We start from the raw sequence: 19,370 nt of genomic DNA, 5'->3' as shown, positions 1-19,370 counted from the left end.
AGGAGAAATTTCACACATGCAAATGGAGTAGCATCAAGACTGTTTGACTATTAACTCTTAACAAATCAACTCGTAGGTGGTTCACCCACAAGGGAATGTGTTTGGTTTTTCCTTTCCTTATGTGAGTGTGATGGGGACAGGGGAAGATACAAGGCTGAAGTTTTCCTGAAAAATTATGGAAAAAAGAGGAGATTATTAAAGAGGAATGTTACTCTGAAGTGAGAGTAGCCACCACAAAACTGGGCAAAAGGTACTCCTGGGGTTCTAAGTAACCTTCAGTTTACTGGAGACAGGGAATACAATTTGAGGATTATGCAATTACAGTGTTCATCTCTTTTTGTTTCATTAAGAATTTTAATCCTCAAATTCTTCCAGGAACAAAGAGATCATTGTACATTCCTTCACCAAGCTCTGTTTCGGGCTTCTCATAATGTAGTGCTCCTGTTCATAACTCTGTTCCTGTTGAAGGAGTTGGAAGGACTACTGTCTACACTGGAGGACTTACGATATCTCAGATACTAATCTTAGGATCCAAGGCCCTCTGCCCTATGGTAGGGCACACAATGAAGTTTGAAATTGGGGGTGTACTCTATGTTTCTGATGTAGAAACCATGACTAGTTAGAATTCCAAACTCTGGAAAATAGCAATCCACGTGGATCAGACTGTAAACTCTTCTTCAAAGACAAACAAAGTAAATTGGAGTCAGAAAGAGTTTAGTCAATTGAGCAGTATATATTGCCATGATAACATAACTAAGTTTATATAATTAAATGGGGAACTAGCAGTCTAGTAGCTGTATTCCTCTAATGAATCATATCACAGACATTGAGAAATAGAATGATAATTTGTGAAGAAACACAAACCATGAACATTCATGACGAGTTTAAAACCAATTGATTTTACAGTCTGCAGTTAAAAGCTGCATCCCAGCTCCAGAACTACAATTTACTCTGCAGCAACTGTGATTCTTTCCAACATCATAATCTGCCTGGATCCTACTGAGCCCATTTGCTTCATGCTCTTGAAATTGAGACCTTTGAACAACTGTGTCTACCTCTAATACACTGTATAGCCCCATTTGGGGGCATGAAGGCAGAATGATTGAGGCAGAACACTCCTTGGTGAAATTCCTTATAAATCTGAAGTCTAAGCTACCTGGGGATCTCAACTGCAGAGAGAAAGACAAAAGACAAAGAAATATGTGTTTCCGTGGATAATGTAATTGTTCTTTTTTTTTTTTTTTTTTGCAGTATATATTGATACAAGTCCAACTGTAAGCACTTTACAAATCGGTGTAAAAGGTATAATATTTCACAAATGTGAGTAAGCAGGCTTGTAAACACCAGAAATTGAAGTATGTTGGAAACTGGTTACTAAACTTTTCTTGTTTACCATTTCTCTACCAGATGCAACAACTGTCTTGTCAAATCATTTTATGTGAGCACTTTTCACCAACTTTGCTCAAAGAGGTTATTAAATGCTAAATCCTGGTACCTCCCATTTTCTGATATGACATGCAAATTTGTCCTCTAACGTACAATAATGTTTAAAAGCAAATGGATCTTCTTGGGGAAGGCTAGACAGAACAGCTGACTAAGAATGCCTGTAGCCAGAATTTATCAGGCAGCTGGATCAAACAAGAGGCACTGAAAAAGAGAACAAAAGTACACAGTCCTTTGCAATTAATATTTTTGTTTATCAAATCTAAAAAGAATTAGAAGTTGACAATCAAGATAAAAGCAGTATTAACACAGATCCAGGAGACAGTCTGATAATTGTTTACAAATCAATCACATTAAAAGAGGCACTAAATCAATCATATAACCATACAAATAAAGAAAGATTCATTCTGGTTGACAGGAAGAGCCAGGCAGTATCTGTATGCCTTTCAGTTACCACGTACATAATCAGCTGGGTCTGAGCACAATTCAGCTAGCAAAGACTAGATGGTGACTGGCCTCCCTGGTGAAATCAGTAAGTGTGTAAATAATTTCTAGGGACATGTTGAAGACAAACTGCTAGTGTGGAACTTGCGGAGCTGTAATAACACAGGGCAGAGAAGAAAGAAGGTACAGGGGCAAGATTCAGACTGTGATACTACCGGCACCTAAAAGCAGTACCCTCTTAACTCCCCTCAGTATTGAGTAGGGGAACAGAGAGAGAAAGGCTGAAGTTGTAGCACAGAAAACAGCACAAGGAAGCTGAGTTTCCCCTCATTAGAAGCTCAGAGGACTAGGAAGGATGATCTTTATACTAACAGAGTGAAACAAGTGTTGGCTATTGGAAATAAAAAGACACTATCCGAGCTTTTCAAGAGGGGACTAATGAAAAACCAGAAGATAAAGAAGAACATCCTGTTCAAGATGGTGCACAGCTAAGGCTGGGGAGTTGAAATGACATATTTTAAAAGCAAATATTCAGACAATATCTGGAAACTTGACAGAATACAATCAGTGTAACAAAGTAACACCATGGAACATATTATGTGAGAATCACAGAGAAGTTCACAGTATTGGAAGGATGGTGGTATTCATTTTTTTTTTTTTTAAAAAAAAAAACCCAACAAACTCACAGATAAATAAACTAACTCTATCAACAAATATCAGTAGAATACAATTGTGGACTTAAACAAAAAAGCTTTGGTGACCACCTGACCAAAACTATAACAATAAAAGTGACATGCTGACCAAGAACAGAAATGCTGCAAGGGCAGAAACCACAAAAATAAAGGCATCTTCAATCACTGTGTCTTCTGAGTATATTGAGAAAATGCTATGCTAATACATGATGCTTAAATTAAAATTTCAGACTACATAAGTAACTGGATAATAGACAAAATAGTTAACAAACACATAAGAGGAGAAGCAACTCCTGACTTTGTCCAGAGTAGTTTACCAGACCTAATTCAAAATGTTACCATCAAAGAACCACTCAGTAACAGTTCTCAACATGTACTTAGATTCACCATTCTTGGAGAAGCAGAAAAAGGAAAAATAATCCACTGCCGACTTTGAAAAAGTGGTACTAAACGAAAGCCTGGAAAAAAATTCTAGAAACATCAGAAGAATCTGTGAAGGTAGAACAACAGGACAGAACTGTATGGGAAATATGAAGCTGAAGTTGACTCCAGATGAAGAATATGTAAAGAAGAAAGTCTGTTTTTTGAGCAGTACACGAAGTGCATAACAACTCAGAATAAATAATTTTAAAACATCACACAGTAAATCTGTCAATGTCTTTGTAAAGTCAGTTGCTGGGCAAGGTGCAAAAGCAATCTCAAATAACAAAGCAGAGAAGTGATACGAATTGTTGGAGTCCGGATTCTCTCTGGATGTACCACACACGCTTTATGAAGGACACAAAAAGAAGTCTGTTTCAAATTGAAGTCTCAGCATAAGAGGTTCTAGAACAACCAATAAACCAAGTACTAATGTAAATACCCAGCATCAGATGGTACTTACTCATGAGTCCTAACGGAACTCAAATATGAAGCTTCTGAACTATTTATCATAATATGCAGCTTACTGCTTAAATCTGTCATGATACAAGATTAGAAGGTGGTAAAAGTAATACCAATACTAAAAAAAGCTCCAGAGAAAATCAGGAAATTAGGGAGGGAGCGTCAGTTTTTACTGCAGAGAGAGGTCACCAAGTGAGGTCCCATAGGTGCTGGGACATAACTGTTTATGATATGCAGATGTTGTCTAGAAAAGCAGGTGAATGATGAGGTGATAAACTTTGCTGATGATACTAAGTTAATGAGTGTAGTCTCAATAAACAGAAGAAAAATAACCTAGATTTTATTAATGCTGAACTCTGAATTAATCATTACCATTCAAAATACAAGTCTTGATGCTCTAATAATAGACTTATGAAAATGTTAGCTGTTTTCAAAGTGTTAGATGTCTGTTCTTGTGTTCTTTCAATTAAATAACCAGCACAAGTAAATACTAGTCCTCATTGCCTGGTATAGTTTAAAAAAAATTTTGATGGGAGACCTTCAAAGTCATGATGATTCCCAATTACTCATTACTATCCACAACTTTCACAAACATTAAAGTAATTTTTAATTTGTAAAAAGGTAATTGTATTTAAGTATGTTAGCACAAATGCATGGCGTCCTCTAATAAAGCTCCACACTGTAAACTAAAGACATCAAATCTGTTCTTAAAACATGAACAGCACTTCCCAGTCTCAGATACAGAGCAGAATAAAAAGAGCTCTAACTTTTTCTCAGTCAGTTATTTCACTTCTCTTTACACACACAGGTATGCCTATGCCTACCTTTAAAGCTTTGTCCAGTGTTACAATCTTGTAATTACTTCCAATTTTTATAAACCTACATAACTCTACTATGTGCCGAGTAGTTTATGTCATGAAGTTAATGTATATGTAATCCATATTTTTCATTTTTCTCTACAGACAGTGTACATTTTGGGCTGTTTATCTCTGTAATTTTTCCAACTAATGAAAAAAATAGAATTAAAAACTTAATTCAATGTACTGTATCAGATTTTTTTTTTCTCCGAAACAGCTTTGTGAAACACTGTGCCGTGTCATTTACTAATAGCAATATATCGACTTGTGATTATATTGGAACTTTTACCTCAACACAGGTTTTCATCCCTGAGGCAGCAGCATAGTGCAAAGGTGTATTTTTTTTGTTATCAACAGCATCAATGGCTGCTCGTTCATATTGTCCTTCATCCAGCTTTGCTCCCTTCCACTTCAGGATCATTTGCAGGCAATCTGCTCTTCTGCAGTCGTCTTCGGAGGGTCGTGTCAGGCGAGGATGAAGCGCTCCTTCCGAGATCATGATCTGAGGTCCCATACACAGTAAGTGCATAGATGTCTCATTGTGCACATTCCGTTTATTTGGGTTACCATCTCTAACAAAAAGGAAAGTTCTGCAAGAGGAGGGAAAAATAGAAGAAAAATAATTCGCACACAATTCCACTCATTTCCTTGAAATGGGAAGGATGGGAAGGGTCTATTATGACAGCTCTCTCTTCTTCTTGCCAAAATTTTGATTAGCCATGTTAGCGATAAACATTTTTAATAGATAATTGCTACTGGACAGCTCTCCTCCATTTCTCTTAGGAGTCAAGAGCCAAGGTCTGGATGAATTACTGAAATATCATTAAGTACCATATATAATTACCTTTCAGCGGGTGACATAAATATTAGCTGGCAAAGTTTATTCTACAATTCTGTGTAGTATTGCAATAAATGTTATTAAGTCACAAGATTAATGAAATACATACTTTCTTTTTCCTACTCTGTGTCCTGAATAGTAATGTATTTGGTAGCTTGCAAATAGATAATGCAAGAACAGTTCCTTAAAAAACAATTCTCCTTTCCCGTATCTTTAGTCAGATGTCCATGCAGTACTTATTACCTCTTGAAAATATATGAAATACTTTTCCTACTAGCACTGCATGCATTGAAGAAAGACTCTATTTACTTTCGCACTCTAGAATACATGTAAGCGCAACGTAATGCAAACCCTCACCTATGCAGATGACAGAGGCTGGAAAGAATTTAAGTCTTCACTTGAATGCTTTAGAGGCAGTTCAAAGTGGACAATAAAGTCCCCTGGCAAAAAGTATCAGCTTAGGAATGAAAGGGAAAGAACAGACTGATTCCTGGAATCACAACTCTAATTCCTGACAGCTCCTGAGACAATGCAGCTCTCTGCTGCTCCTTGCCAGCAAGGAATTATAAGAGTTATAACGCAGTTCTGAAATGGAAGAACTGAGACATATCATACAAGCCCTGTTATTCCAAACTTGCTTTAGTCTTTTGAGGTATACTAGAATAACAATTTTTTTTTTCTTAAGGGAGAGTGAATGGTAAGAAATGGCAGAGTAGAAAGACCTTCCCTTTGTAGGGCTGGAGTCAGAGAGGCAGTAATGGTGAAAGAACTCCATGTGAAGGTCGGAAGGACAGTTCCCAGAGAAGTAATACGAGGCTAAATCAGAAGCATGGCAAACACGTTCAAGAAGTCACTGCAGGAACACATAAACTGTTCCCATAAGCTCCCTCACACATACACCCAGCAAAAGTCACCGTTCATTTCCTCTCCAGGCTCTTCCGTGACTCCAAAAAGTTTGTAAGTATGAAAAACACAGTTATTCTGGAATCCTCACTAAGTCAATACAAGGAACCAGCTTCCACGCTCCCTGCCTTCCCCATTAATTAAACACAGTTTCCATCACTTTCAGTTTAAAACAGGTAGCTCAGCCACCTGACGGCAGGCACTACCGAAATACGAAATCAGACCATATTGCTCCTGGTGAACACTGGAGAGCAGAAGAGCTTCGTAACCAAACTGACAAAAGAAAATGTTATTTACCTGCATTATTGCCTTATGCTCTGGTTACAAGCCTAAACGCGACCTCCCCTTCCTGTTGTCCCTGAATAACTCCCACCAGGTGCTACATGGTATACATTTCTCTCTCTGAGTTCTCCCATGCTTCGTTCAGGACAAAGAATAATCCTGAAACTATTTTATTAATAAAGGAAGAGGCTATACAGGGTGGGTGTGGAATTTCCCTTTTGGAAATTGTTTTAAACGGACTGGACAAGTATTTCAACAGAACAAATGAGAGACAGCCGATCTGGTCCTGCGATGGAAGGATGTCTAGATGATAGCTGTTTGGTGAGCTGGATTTCTGTCCTTTCTTCCCTCTGAAAATCTCTTAACAGTTAGAGTTCAAAATGAAACTTGTTACTAAAATACTGTTATTTTAAATAAGTGGTAATGAAGTATTCAGAGGAAAAGATAAAAACAAAGCAACCTCCTCTATGTTGCCCTATTTTGGCAGCAAAAGTGTTCCTTAGAGAAATCTTTCATTCCATGATAGCTGACATGATAGATGCATTTGTTAGGAAATATGAATATGTCAGACTTGAGATTAAAGATGGTGCCAAAAAAGTGATAGCATATTTTGTTTGCTTGGTTTGGGTTTTTTTGTGTTTTTTTTTTTTTTTTTGGTTTGTTTTGGTTTTTTTTTTGTTTTCAGAGGAAGGGGATTTAGCAACACAGGCAAAATGCTTCACAGCCAATTACATGAAATGATAAGACTAACCAGTATTCTGTATCAAACACTATCCAAAACAAATATGCTTGTTTGAATTAGCTTTATATCGTATGAAACTAAAGACAGAAAGAAAGGAGGGGAAGGAAGGTGGGAAAGAATAGAGAGACAGAAGCAGGGAAAGGAGACAGAGGAGAGGGAGGGAGGAAGGAAGGAAGGAGAAAAAGATAACTTCTTGAGGGATGAGGAGATTAATTGTATATATGCACTTAGAAACGAGAATGCTAGATGCCTTAGATATGAGGTTTTGCAGGTACCCACTGCAAAATCTGGATATAGAAAATACAAGGCTAAATATAAGTAATCTTCATCTCTGTGAGATGTAGCTTTGCAGACTCACTAAAATCTGAGTTTCTCTACTTTTGCAATAAAATCTGTTTTATGGTACACCAGTATCTTTTCTTCTGTTAACTCCTTTTCACAATTTCATTTGCTATATTTTCACTTCAAGTAAAGATCACCCCCAACTTAGCCTTCAATGCATTTATAAGCTGCAGTAAGAACAGCAAGATGTCAAGTTGTTCATTTTCCAATTCCTTGTCCTTAAGTCATTTACTATTTATATGCCTCCTAACGTTCCAGCCCAAGCTTTTGCATCTTCCTGAAGAAAAAAACAAAAAAAAAAAAAACAAAAAAAAAAGAGACCATAGCACTGGGAAGAAACAGGCAGCAACTAAAAACTGTAAAACACTCCACATGATTTTAAAACTAGGTAAAACTGATGTTCAAGTCAGTAGGCCTAGCTATTTTTACCCGATGTCTGTAACACAAAGTTTGTAAAGGTAGCAGACATCCATTGCCTTCAAATTTCCTGTGGAATGAGTAGAGAAGAAAGAGTAATAAAGAAGGGGCCAGATTCCTTCTGCAATCACTAGAGCGGACTGTGGTACGGCAGCAAAAGGACCAGTTTTTCAAATGCAAAAGCATTCAGCAGGAATCCCTGCGGACACACAACTGAGGAAGTGTCGCAGCTAAAGGCCTGAACTGGCACAAAGGCATAGCACGAAGCTCGCCGTATGAAGCCAACAGAAACAATTCATTACTGCAAAGAGGGTGGACTTTGTCCTTTACATCAAGTGCCTGAACTTTATCTCAAAGTTTGCGCTTAGACTGTATAACATGCTGGATGGCTGCACTAATTAGACACGCATATTTTGATTGTCAGGAGAGTCCCTCGGGTATTCATTAACCACATCTTTTCCTCTCACTTCGATTTGCTGTGTATTCAGTGTACTGATTCCTGCTACTTCTCTAATTCAAACTAAAATGTTACTTTAAGATTGAGTAAAGAACTGTCTGTGGTTTCTGTATGACACTGAACCAGGGCTTCAGTTCTTTGAATTGCAAGACAACCTTCATTGTCTTCTCCCAAACCAGATAAAGTTTCTCTAGTATCTTTAGCTATCTAATCGTTATCCTCTAGGCTTGACAATATCATAATGAACATTTCTGTTTTCACTATTTAGCTCTTTATCATCAGCGGAATTCCATGCTGTGGTATTTTAAAGAATGTAATTCAGTCTTCAATCAGGTTACAGTGCATACGATTTCAGAATAGCACGATGTTTTTGTGGTGACCCATGAAAGCCATAAATGAGACACTTTTTCTTAGAAAACGGTATTTTACACACAAATACAAATATTTATTACCTCTGCTAACATAATAGCAAGCTTAAATGAATCATATCAATTAAAGAGATCATCCTGCCTATATTAATCTCCCTCCTTTTATTCTTATAAAAACTTTACTACATTTTTCCCAGCAACTCTGCTGAAATTCTCTTTAATAATCCCAAGCTATGGGGATTTCATCCCTATTTGACTTACTATATGGTGTAACCTATTAGTTTTTCATTACTAGTGTTTTTGTAGGTTTATAGAAGAACCTTTGTAGAAGACACAAATGTTGAACGGATACAAACGCTCTGCCATAGCTCAAGGTAGATATTTCACCTTATCCTTATCAGCTCAGGGATGAGATGGCTCTGCCCTAGGCTGAAACTCTGCCCATTAAAGTAGAATTTGAAGGCTGTCAAACCAGTACCTCGTTTTAAACCCAAAATTTCTCTCTAAACAGTTAAACAATAGTTTAAAAGGTACTAAGTAATTATTAGTAAACATTTTTTCCACCATAAAATTAAGCTCTTGGGGAAAAAAAAAAAAAGAACAATGAAACTCTTGTTTTAAGAAATCTAAAATGAGAAGTGCTCACGTCCCGCCTGCTTGCAGATTCTCTGTTCTTAAACACATACGCACTTTTCTGTATTGGTCAAGTGACAAAAAGCTCTAGGATGAATTTAAATCTTTTAAAGCAGATTCTCTGTTCTTAAACAAATACGCACTTTTCTGTATTGGTCAAGTGACAAAAAGCTCTAGGATGAATTTAAATCTTCTGAATCAGTGTTTTACTATCACTTCACAGCACGAAGAATATGCCTATTCAGTAAGCCTATCAGCAAGGTAGATTTTCAACCTCCGCAGCAAGAAGTATCAGCAGATTTCTCCCCTTCCAAGAGAGAAATAAAGTCTCCCTAGAAGGCTATTACCTTGCCTAAGCTCAACATTTGCCCTTCTGTCAAAGTTATCTGTTAAAAAATTGTCCAACCACTCCTAAATATGTTGAAAACTTCAGTAAGAACCATATACAATTTTTTTTAGAACAATTTTGTGGCATTTGTAAAAAACACTGTTAGGCTCAGGGAAAAATTAGGTTTGATTACTTCTCCTCCTTGGTTGTTGCTCAACTTCTGTGTCTCATAAATGGGTGCGACAAACACTACAGTTGTCAAAGGCAACTAGCACCTCGCTCTGGACACATAAACTGGCTTCAAGGTGGCACAGTACTCCCCCTTTTTCCCTCCTTAATCTCTTCAAAAAGTCAAAGGATCAGCTCTTCAGTGTAAGGGGAAGTCAAACCAATGCGGAACAGTCCAGCTGAACTGAGGACTTAAAAGTTCAGAAAAGATAAGTAGTATACAAAAAAAGGAGTAAATTAATAATTTTTATATGCACAAATTAATTATACAACAGGAATCCATTTTTACCAGTGGTATTTGGCGTATAAGGCTATCACAGAGCAGTACTATAGACCCCTGAAATTTGGCTCACTACTTCAGAGGTATAAAAAGCTAAATTTTCCCTGGAAATTTACTGACAAAGTGAAAATATGCATTGCTTATGGGAAATACCACTTAACCACAAGGCAGCCAGACTTTACTCTAGTTGCAGTTTCCAGATTTTGCTTCAAGCTGTAGCTCTTTGCAGAATCTAAACTTGAGGTGACAAAAGCATCAAAGAAGTGTTGAAGAAAGTGACAAAAAAGAAAGGGCTGTAACAGTCACACCTACTACTATCTGTATTTGCAGAAAAGCAGCAAGAGACTCAAGATCACAAGGCTGTAAGCTTGAGTAATAAACAAATGGCACATTCCCTCACTCTGGGAAACTAATATCAATATAAATATTTCTTCAGGTTTTAATAAAATCTTTCATGTCTGAGGCATGAAAGCAACTATATTTACAGTCTTTGTCTCTCTAAACAGATGCCATATATATGTACACACATGTATATTTATGTATGCATATAAAAACATATGAAAATGTACCTATGTACAGAAAAATAAAACCAAACTAAAAACTAGTGTAAAATGAAATTAATAACAGTAGTTCCGACTAAACTAAAGGGAGACTAGGGACACTAAAGCAAGTCTGAATCTGCTCAAAGACACTGAAACGTACTGATTTTTGAATGCAAAGTACTTATGTATGTTACATAAATGACACAGCAAATTGCACTGTTGCTTTAAGTATGACAAGTAAGGTACCAGAAAATGGTGAGCTGCAGCAACAAGGTAAACTAATCTGCACTGGGTTCCCTTTCACAACATCTCCTTTGGTCCTAGGGTTAGATGGCCTATGTAAGTCCAGCTTGCTATTAAAAAAGTTACACTGCAAACTCCAGTGCAGGCACATACCTGAAGCTCATAGCTTTCTGAGCATTAAGAGAAGTATGGGTAAGCCATGAGTTATAAGAACATACATAAGAGCCAAGCCCTGCTACCTAGTAATTTAAAACTCATATGCAATGAACTAATTCATAAAATTACTGAATCATTCATCTTCCAAGACAGTAGGTCAATACTGATGCATTAAACCTTGAATAATCATTTAATTAACCCAAAGCACTTTTCCCCCGAAATGTACTACAACAAAACAACCATGTCGTAGTTCAGCCCCGATCGGGACCAGACTACACAGTCTTTCTCTCACTTCCCCCACCCTCCAAGAGAATAGGGAGAGAAAATATAAGGAAAACGGCTTGAGGTTTGAGATAAGGACAGGGAGAAAATTCTTAAAGTTTCCATCACAGGCAAAACAGACTCGACTTGGGGAAAACTATTCATTTATTACTAAAACTAGCAGGATAATGAGACAGAGAACAAGATAACCTCCCTCCACCCCTCCCTCTTCCCGAGCTTAACATTATCTCTACTACCTTCCACCCCCCGAGCGGCACAAGGCGGGAAGAGGGAATGGGGGTTGCAATCAGTTCATCACGCGTTGTTTTACGCCGCTGCTTCATAGTCGGGGGAAGAACCCGTCACATTTCTCCTCTGCTCCAGCGTGGGGTCCCACCCATACACCACAGTCCTTCGTGAAACTGCTCCGGCATGGGTCATCTCTTCCACGGAGTAGAGTCTCTCCAGAACAGCTGTCCCAGTGGGCCCTCCACGGGCCACAGCCTCCTTCAGGCATCCACTTCCCCGGTACGGGGTCCTTCATGGGCTCCAAGTGGATTTCTGCTCCTCTGTGGACCTCCATGGGCTGCAGGGGGACAACCTGCTCCACCATGGTCGTCACCACAGGCTGCAGGGGAATCTTGGCCAGGAGCTGCATTACTCCTCCTCCTCCTTCTTCACTGACCTTGGCATCTGCAGTCGTTCCTCACAACAGGCTGGTAGATGTCTCTCAGGATCTTTTTACATCTTATTCACTTCTCATCTCCTCTCCACTTCTTGCAGCGGAGCCGGACCAATTCGGGCCCAGTTGGCTGCCTGGCAAGAGGCCAGAGGGTGAGGCCTGCAAGGCCCATGAGGCCTGCACCTCCCCCTCTGCGCCTCTGCCCCTGCTCAGCTTCTTCACATCGTCTCTTCTTTTCTTTTTTTTTTTTTTTTTCTGTTTTCCCCTTCCTAAATACGTTATCGCAGAGGCGTTATCACCGAACATTCTGCTACCAATCAGCTCGCCTTGGCCAGCAGCAGGTCCGCCCTAGGCCTGGCTGAGTCCACTGAACAAAGGGGAGCGACTTCTAGCACTTTCCTACAGAAGCTACCACCTTAGGCCCCTACCTCACTAAACAAAACCACGACATCACAGTATACTAACAAGCACTTGAAGAAATCTTTTTAGTCATTACTGACAGTGGTATAGAAGTATGAGCTGGTTTAAATAATTTTCTGAAGAGTATTATTACGTACCTGATGTTGAAAGCCGTATCTACTAAAACTAATTATTGATATCTTTATTCATTATATAGGGCTAGAAAATTCTTTATTTGTACTTACAGTTTCTTCTCTGTTTCATTAAGGTTCTTAAGCTTCTCTTACAGCCCAAGAATCTCCTGCATGCAGTAAAAACCTGGGCAGGAGACAATGACTACTTCTATGCTAAGATAAAGAATCTGCTGAGAGATCATTAACCATTTATCAGAGAAAACAGATTATTACCCTCACTTTTTGTAAGCCTGAAATTCAGTTGGCCCCTTGCCTAAGAACTGTTACTAACAGTATCAGAATTCCCATAAATTCTAGTAATATTCTGCTACAGTAAGGATTGAGTTATACCAGTGGTAATTTGGGCTAACAGCAAAGGAAGCATCTGAGAGGCTGTCAATAATACCGACTCCACTGCTGATGGAAGTCTGTGAAGAGCTAATTCTTCCTTCTGAAATCTGAAGTCTTCACAGACATTTCAAGATCCCTGATGTCACGTGCTCCACTCTGGTCTCCAATTTTGTATTTTTCCTAAACAGATATGCCTCCCATTTGTTCCCACTCATATGACTCCTACCAAGTACAGTACATCTGGCAAAATGGGTTAAATCAATTTCCTGAGTACTCAATTTCTGCAGATCTTCAGAGAAAACCACCAATTTGAGAACCAAGTAGAGACTATGGCACATACGAATCACGTCTTTTACTTAGAGCAGTCTAAGGTTCAAATGGAAATCTTTGACTCTGCCAACATACACTTTTCTGGGCCTATTTCACTTACAGACTTACTGTAACGTTCAGTACAAAAATACTGCCCAGAACACAAGCACTGTCTCCACTCTCTCCTAAATTGACCCTAAAAAGCCTTACAGTCTTTTTCACTGTATTGCTGTCATTCCACCTATGGTTTCCCCAAATAGCTTGTTTCTAAAAGACTATTAAAGTGATTAAAGGTAGGTCAGGACCTGGGTCCGAGTTCCACTTCTGGACCAACTCATCCTAATGTAGTAGCCCATCACCTAAAGACACCTAAGAAAGGTCTTCTACAAATCTGCAGCAATGAATAACTTGCTATTCTCATTACTAAAAAGATGCAAAGAGGTTTACAAGTTTCTTTGGTTTAGTGGTGTTGTGTCAGCTAATATGATTAAGTACGACCTTTTGTAGATAGATAGCAATCTTTGGCTTGGTACAACACAAAAAACCAAGAGGGACAATGTGCAGGAGTGGCAAAGAGATACAATTGAATTCTGGAGCACAGATCCAAAGATAGTGTACAGTAAAAGTGAGGAACACAAAACTTGTTTAATCCTTACATTTGTTATACTATGGACTAAAAAAATCATCCTTTATATATAGTTCCTATGCCTGTTAGAAGGAACGGCAGCTCCAAAACACAGAATTCAACCATTCCTGATGCAAAAAGGTATTAACAACATCCTTAAGTCACCCTTAACCAGAAAACTACTGTATTTATTTATGAGCGACTTGAGCTCGGCCTTCCCTTGGACAGTCAAGAATACTGTTTCCGTGATCTCATGCTACTTCTGGCTTTCATTTCAATATTCTGAGTGAGATTTCAAAAGAAAAAGAGCTGAGTGCCAAATTAGAAGTGGCTTCCACTGGAGCTGGCTGCTTACCAGCATCTTTTGTGACTAAATGCTTTCTGTAATGCAAATTCTGTGTGATTTTCATCTTCATCTCTGACCCTTTCTTCTACACATTTCTGCACAGCTAGAACCAATTCTCAAACTTAGATGTTATCCTTCCACCCTTCTCCCCAAATCCCTCCTTTTAACACAGTTTTTTTTTTTTTCTGAAAATATTATCCAAACTGAATTATCTTCTCAGATACCTGTGAGGCTATTCTTTTTAGATTGGTTTGAAACCAATGTCAGATGAAATAATAAGCATGAAACTATCAACGAATGGGTTCATCTTCACCATTTAAACACCCAGCTTTGTATTTCTGCGTGGGAACCATTATCTACATATCAGCTTGTAAATCACTTAGCAGTGTATGACATCTAGTGTTGATATTATTTATATAGCCGTAATGACTAATTCACACAGCAAATACTAACAGGCTTTGCATCATTTCTGTTCTATTGCTTAAAAACTATGAATGTATTACAGAGATTGTCTCATCTCCCTCTATCTCTCCCTCCAGAAAAATCCTTTTAATCTGTATGTTGCTTGGTCTTTAATAACACTATTTTTTATTTTCCTTAAATGCCTCAAGGAAGTAATTTCATTATGTTTAAATTGAAAAAAAAGACAAATTAAAAAAATCAAAGCAGTCTATATTTTGGCCAAAAGGAAAACTAGGTTTATCTATAATGTCACTGAATGAGGAGCGGCTGAGAGAGTTGGGATTGTTTAGTCTGGAGAAGAGGAGGCTCAGGGGAGATCTCACTATAGCTTCCTGAAGGCAGGTTGTGATGAGCGGGGGTTCGGCCTCTTCTCCCAGGCAACAAGCAGGACCTGAGGAAATGGCCACAAGTTGTACCAGAGGAGGTTTAGATTGGACGTGAGGAAAAACTTTTTCTCTCAAAGAGTGGTCAGGCACTGGAACGGCCTGCCCAGGGAGGTGGTGGAGTCGCCGTCCCTGGCAGTGTTCAAGAGGCGGCTTGATGAGAAGCTACAAGATATGGTTTAGTAGCTGTGGCAGCAATGGTAGTGGGAAGATGGTTGGACTAGATGATCTTATAGGTCCCATCCAACCATGTGATTCTATGAATATTTTAGCTGGATATTGCATTTAGCTGTAAAAGTTAATTAGTATTTCTAATAAATTTACCTCTGTTTATCAGAAACTGCAAGTCCCTCAGTCATTATTCCTGTAACTACTGAGCCAACAGATCTCTGGTCAGGAAGCCACGTGTGCCTCTAACCCCAGGGTGAAGCTAAGCCATTTGACACAATGATTCAGCAGTTACCCGACAGAGTCACAAACTCTACCTGGTAACAAAATTAGTTGAAATAAAGATTCAGTCATCCTAGCTGGCAAGGACCAAAGCTATACTCTTCTACAATCCAAATATAGTTTTACTTTGCCTGTGGTAAAATGTTCACAAGAGTTCTACTAAGGAAAACAGATGATACAGAAGAAGAAATCTTTAATAATGTACTGCATGAATCTCATGCAGTCTCATGACAGTCATACAATCTCTCACCTCACCAATCACTAACAAAGCGATCTTATTCTGTAGTGTCTGATTTCTGAGGAAAGAAAAATAAGGACAACGTTGGGAACAGACGGTCATTTTCGTAAGAGCATTTAAACAGTGTCTAAACATGTGCAGGGGAGAGCACTGCAACCTCAGGTTCCTGCTTTTCTAAAGGGTGCGGAAAAACCTAGTAGCAAGGAGAAGCAGTAACTCAACACACTCAGCCGTGGCATCTGTAACTGGAGAGCAGGGCTGTGTTGTCACCAATGAACTCGGTAGGCATCACATATATTCAACCTATTAAGGTTAAAATAATCAGAAATCAGATAGATAAAGGTCAGTTTTAAGAGCTGAAAACATAGCAACTGACTGGCATTTCAGCTTTGCCTGTAGATCAGATGACTATTAAGATAAAGCCTACCCACTGGTTTGTATCCTGTGGGGAAGTCACGAGGAGCACCAGGAGAGCAAGCTCGGGAGGCCACATATCTGCTTAGCGAGAACTGCTTTTAAACGAGATTTTGAGCTTTAGGGAAAAAAAAAGCCTAAGGGAGTCAGATGAGGGTTTGGGTTTTTCACCCTGCCTTAGCTGTACTTTAGAAGACAGTGCCAAACAGGGCAAGAGTCTTTGAGAAACCTAGCAAACACTGCTGCTGCTACTCCCTGTCTGTAGCTGCTCCTCTACGTGTCCCCACTGCTTTCTGTCTTTGGCAGTCGTCTTCAGTGGGACTCAGTCACAGTAAGAACTTGCTCAATTTTAAAGGCTTCCTAATTTCATCATTCCTCCATCCTCTTGACTGCTCTTGAGACTGGCTATCATGAAAATGACCTTATAAGAGGCTATTTTTCTACCAGCCTGTCACACGCCCTGCTACTGAAGTCATGGGCATTTCAATTCACTTGGTCCTCGTGCTTCTTTATGAACACTCCCAAAAAGCCTGGTCAGATCACACTCTTTGTATATTACTCCCCTACCTCAAATCAAAAATTCCCTTCAACATTTAATATTCCAAAGCATTTAGTAGGTGACTGAGCCTCATAACTGCATAAAATAACTAATATGAAAAGGGTCTTACAGAACCAAAACCCAGGTATTTTTCATCAGCTGAGTGGAACGACAACAAACCGTTCAGAGAAACACCAGCGCTCACACTCGGTTGGATCCAAACACTGCACTGATCATTGACCACAGACCACAAAAGTGAAACATTTAACACTATATCACAAGCCGTATCTCCCACAAGCAGCATTCATGCCTGATATTGTAAGACTGTGGAAGTGTTCCATTTACAGCTTTGCAGGTACTTACTATTCAATTTTACACCATTTAGCATATGCTAGGGTGAGATTAATCTTCTCAGCTCCGGAATTCTACAACGCAGAGAACTACAGCTGATCCAGTTCTTGCAGATTCCCTTTATCATCAACAGGAAGAAACAGGCAGTTCTGGCACACAACCAATTTACAGTATTTTGTACTCAACTTCACAATGAAATCAATTGTGCTGTCACCTTCAATAATTATTCTGACTAGATTTATTACCTAGGTCTACATTGACCATAGAGGTAGTCTAGCATGAATAATTCCAATGAAGACATACTTGTTTGAGTAAAATTAATCTTAAATAAAACAATATTCTAAACATTCAATTTTCTGTGTAATCGTTGATAATTAAAAAGAAGCTTGCTTTTTGATGTTCAAAAGTGAATAATCTGGACAATGACATTCTAATAAATTATTCAGATGAACTATTAGAATGTATTGTAATATTTTAAGTTACTAAAACAGGACAGAATTCTTTTGTTGTGTCAGAGAAAGGGAAAATAGTTAGGTGTTGTATTTTCTACTAAAGTCAGAAATAAAAACTTTTAAAAACTACTTTTAGGAAAGAAACATACGCAACTATTATACCTTCACGATTTTTTCCCAAATGAGCTGTAAAATTGCCTGGAAAACACCAAACAAATTTGATCATTCAAAGAGTCACCATGATGAACAAAAAAAAAAAAAAAAAAAAAGAGAAAAAAAAGAGAAAAAAAAAGACTCCTCCAGTATTTCTGAACAATCTACTGAAAAAGTCCATACATTCAATACCAGCTTCCTTATAATAGGATCCTGTGGTTTTGGTTAGTAACTCCATATTTTCCCCATTTGCTCTTATTAGACAAAAAGCTGCTATTAATTTTATTATTTTTCTTTTGCTTACATTTATATTGGAAGTACAGTTAGGGGAACAATTTAAAAGGGAACAGCAGTCTTATTGGCAAAGCATTAAACAGATTTTCAGAAATTTGATAAAGAAAGAATATATTTGTAGTATCTTTCTGAAGATTTTAGCATGAATTATTTAGATCAGTTTGGATCTCAAAGTTTAAACATTAACAGAACTTCTGTCTCAGTCAAAATGGTGGAGAGTGAAGAAGCCTGAAGTAGCCTTTTTTTTTATTTGCATGTCCAGAAAAGAAAATAAATCTGAAATTCAGAGCAGCTTCAATCTTATCAGAAAATAACCAACTATAGCACCTCTCTAAAGCCAGAAGATTTGCAAAGAAGTCTGACATGTACTTTTGCAGCACAAAAATCCCCTAATATCCTCTCAACTTGAGAGAAGTCACGTTCTGAAAAACAGTCTGCACAAATCTCCCTCCAATACATCCAAACGTAATTTTCAACATGACTGCAAAAGGAATAAAACCCAACAAAATCTGACATGGGAAGAGAAAGTCCCAAATGTATTGTGACCAACACAATGTTCTCTCTGACGTCAACACATTTTCTGTCAAATTCAAACTATATAACAGATTGATAATCTCTATACATTTTCTTTGATTGCATTATGATTGCTTAGATCAGTCCTTACTGAAACCTCTTAAACAGCCATTAAAAATAGATAAGAGAAGATCAGATCAGACCGTAGCCATCAACCTGAAATTCCAAGAGCTGCATATTTATTTAACACATTAGGAAATTTTAGCCTAAATGAAACCACCACTACTTTGGTCTTCTGTCATTCTACTGCAGTGAAAAACGCTTCCCAAATTACAGCAATGAAAACAAGAAATACTTCCTATAGGCAGATCCCGGGCACATTTACCAGTGTTTCTCTCTGGTTAGCTTAGCTTAACTATGCCAGAGCTCCTTTACTACTACCGCTGATTGGTAGGCATCAAGAATGTTAAAAGGACTGGCGGCTTTTTTTTCAGTTTCAGTATTCACCGAAATTTCCATAATCTTCTGTAACTGGAAACATTTGGTTTTCCTGTTCTAGGAAAAAAAAGCTGGCTTCACAAACCTGCCCTGTCTCCCCACAGCCCCATGTTTCTATCACCTCTTTCTCCTCCCTCTTCAGCCCAGGACCAGCACTAACGCTACAAACAACCCCCTTTTGGCTTGAACACTCAACAAAGTGCTCAAACATAGCAGTATGAAGCACACAGCGAGGAAAGTCTGTCATTGATCCAAAAAGCTTCTCAGCAAAGCTACAAAACTGAAAGTCACGCCACAACGTATATTGCAAAATGACAGTTTATCTAAGATGTTTTTTTTCCTTCTAAGGACTGCCCTTGTGATTTCCAGCCACTCCATCTCAGACACCCTCTGGAAAAGCC

At 38.4% G+C, this 19,370-nt stretch overlaps 1 protein-coding gene across 6 annotated transcripts in view; it reads right to left on the bottom strand.

The window, feature by feature from the left end:
* ANKIB1 (ankyrin repeat and IBR domain containing 1) overlaps positions 1 to 19,370 on the bottom strand; it is a 102,971-nt gene that overhangs the window by 41,499 nt on the left and 42,102 nt on the right. For all 6 annotated transcript variants that reach the window (XM_086742300.1, XM_086742299.1, XM_086742301.1 and 3 more), the window contains exon 3: positions 4,608 to 4,908. In XM_086742300.1, the coding sequence (XP_086598426.1) occupies positions 4,608 to 4,908 (301 nt within the window). The remainder of the gene's footprint in view (positions 1 to 4,607; positions 4,909 to 19,370) is intronic.

This window comes from Chlamydotis macqueenii, chromosome 2 (genome assembly GCF_036417535.1).
Source record: "Chlamydotis macqueenii isolate bChlMac1 chromosome 2, bChlMac1.mat, whole genome shotgun sequence".
Taxonomy (NCBI): domain Eukaryota; kingdom Metazoa; phylum Chordata; class Aves; order Otidiformes; family Otididae; genus Chlamydotis; species Chlamydotis macqueenii.
This window is presented reverse-complemented; position numbering and strand designations above follow the sequence as displayed.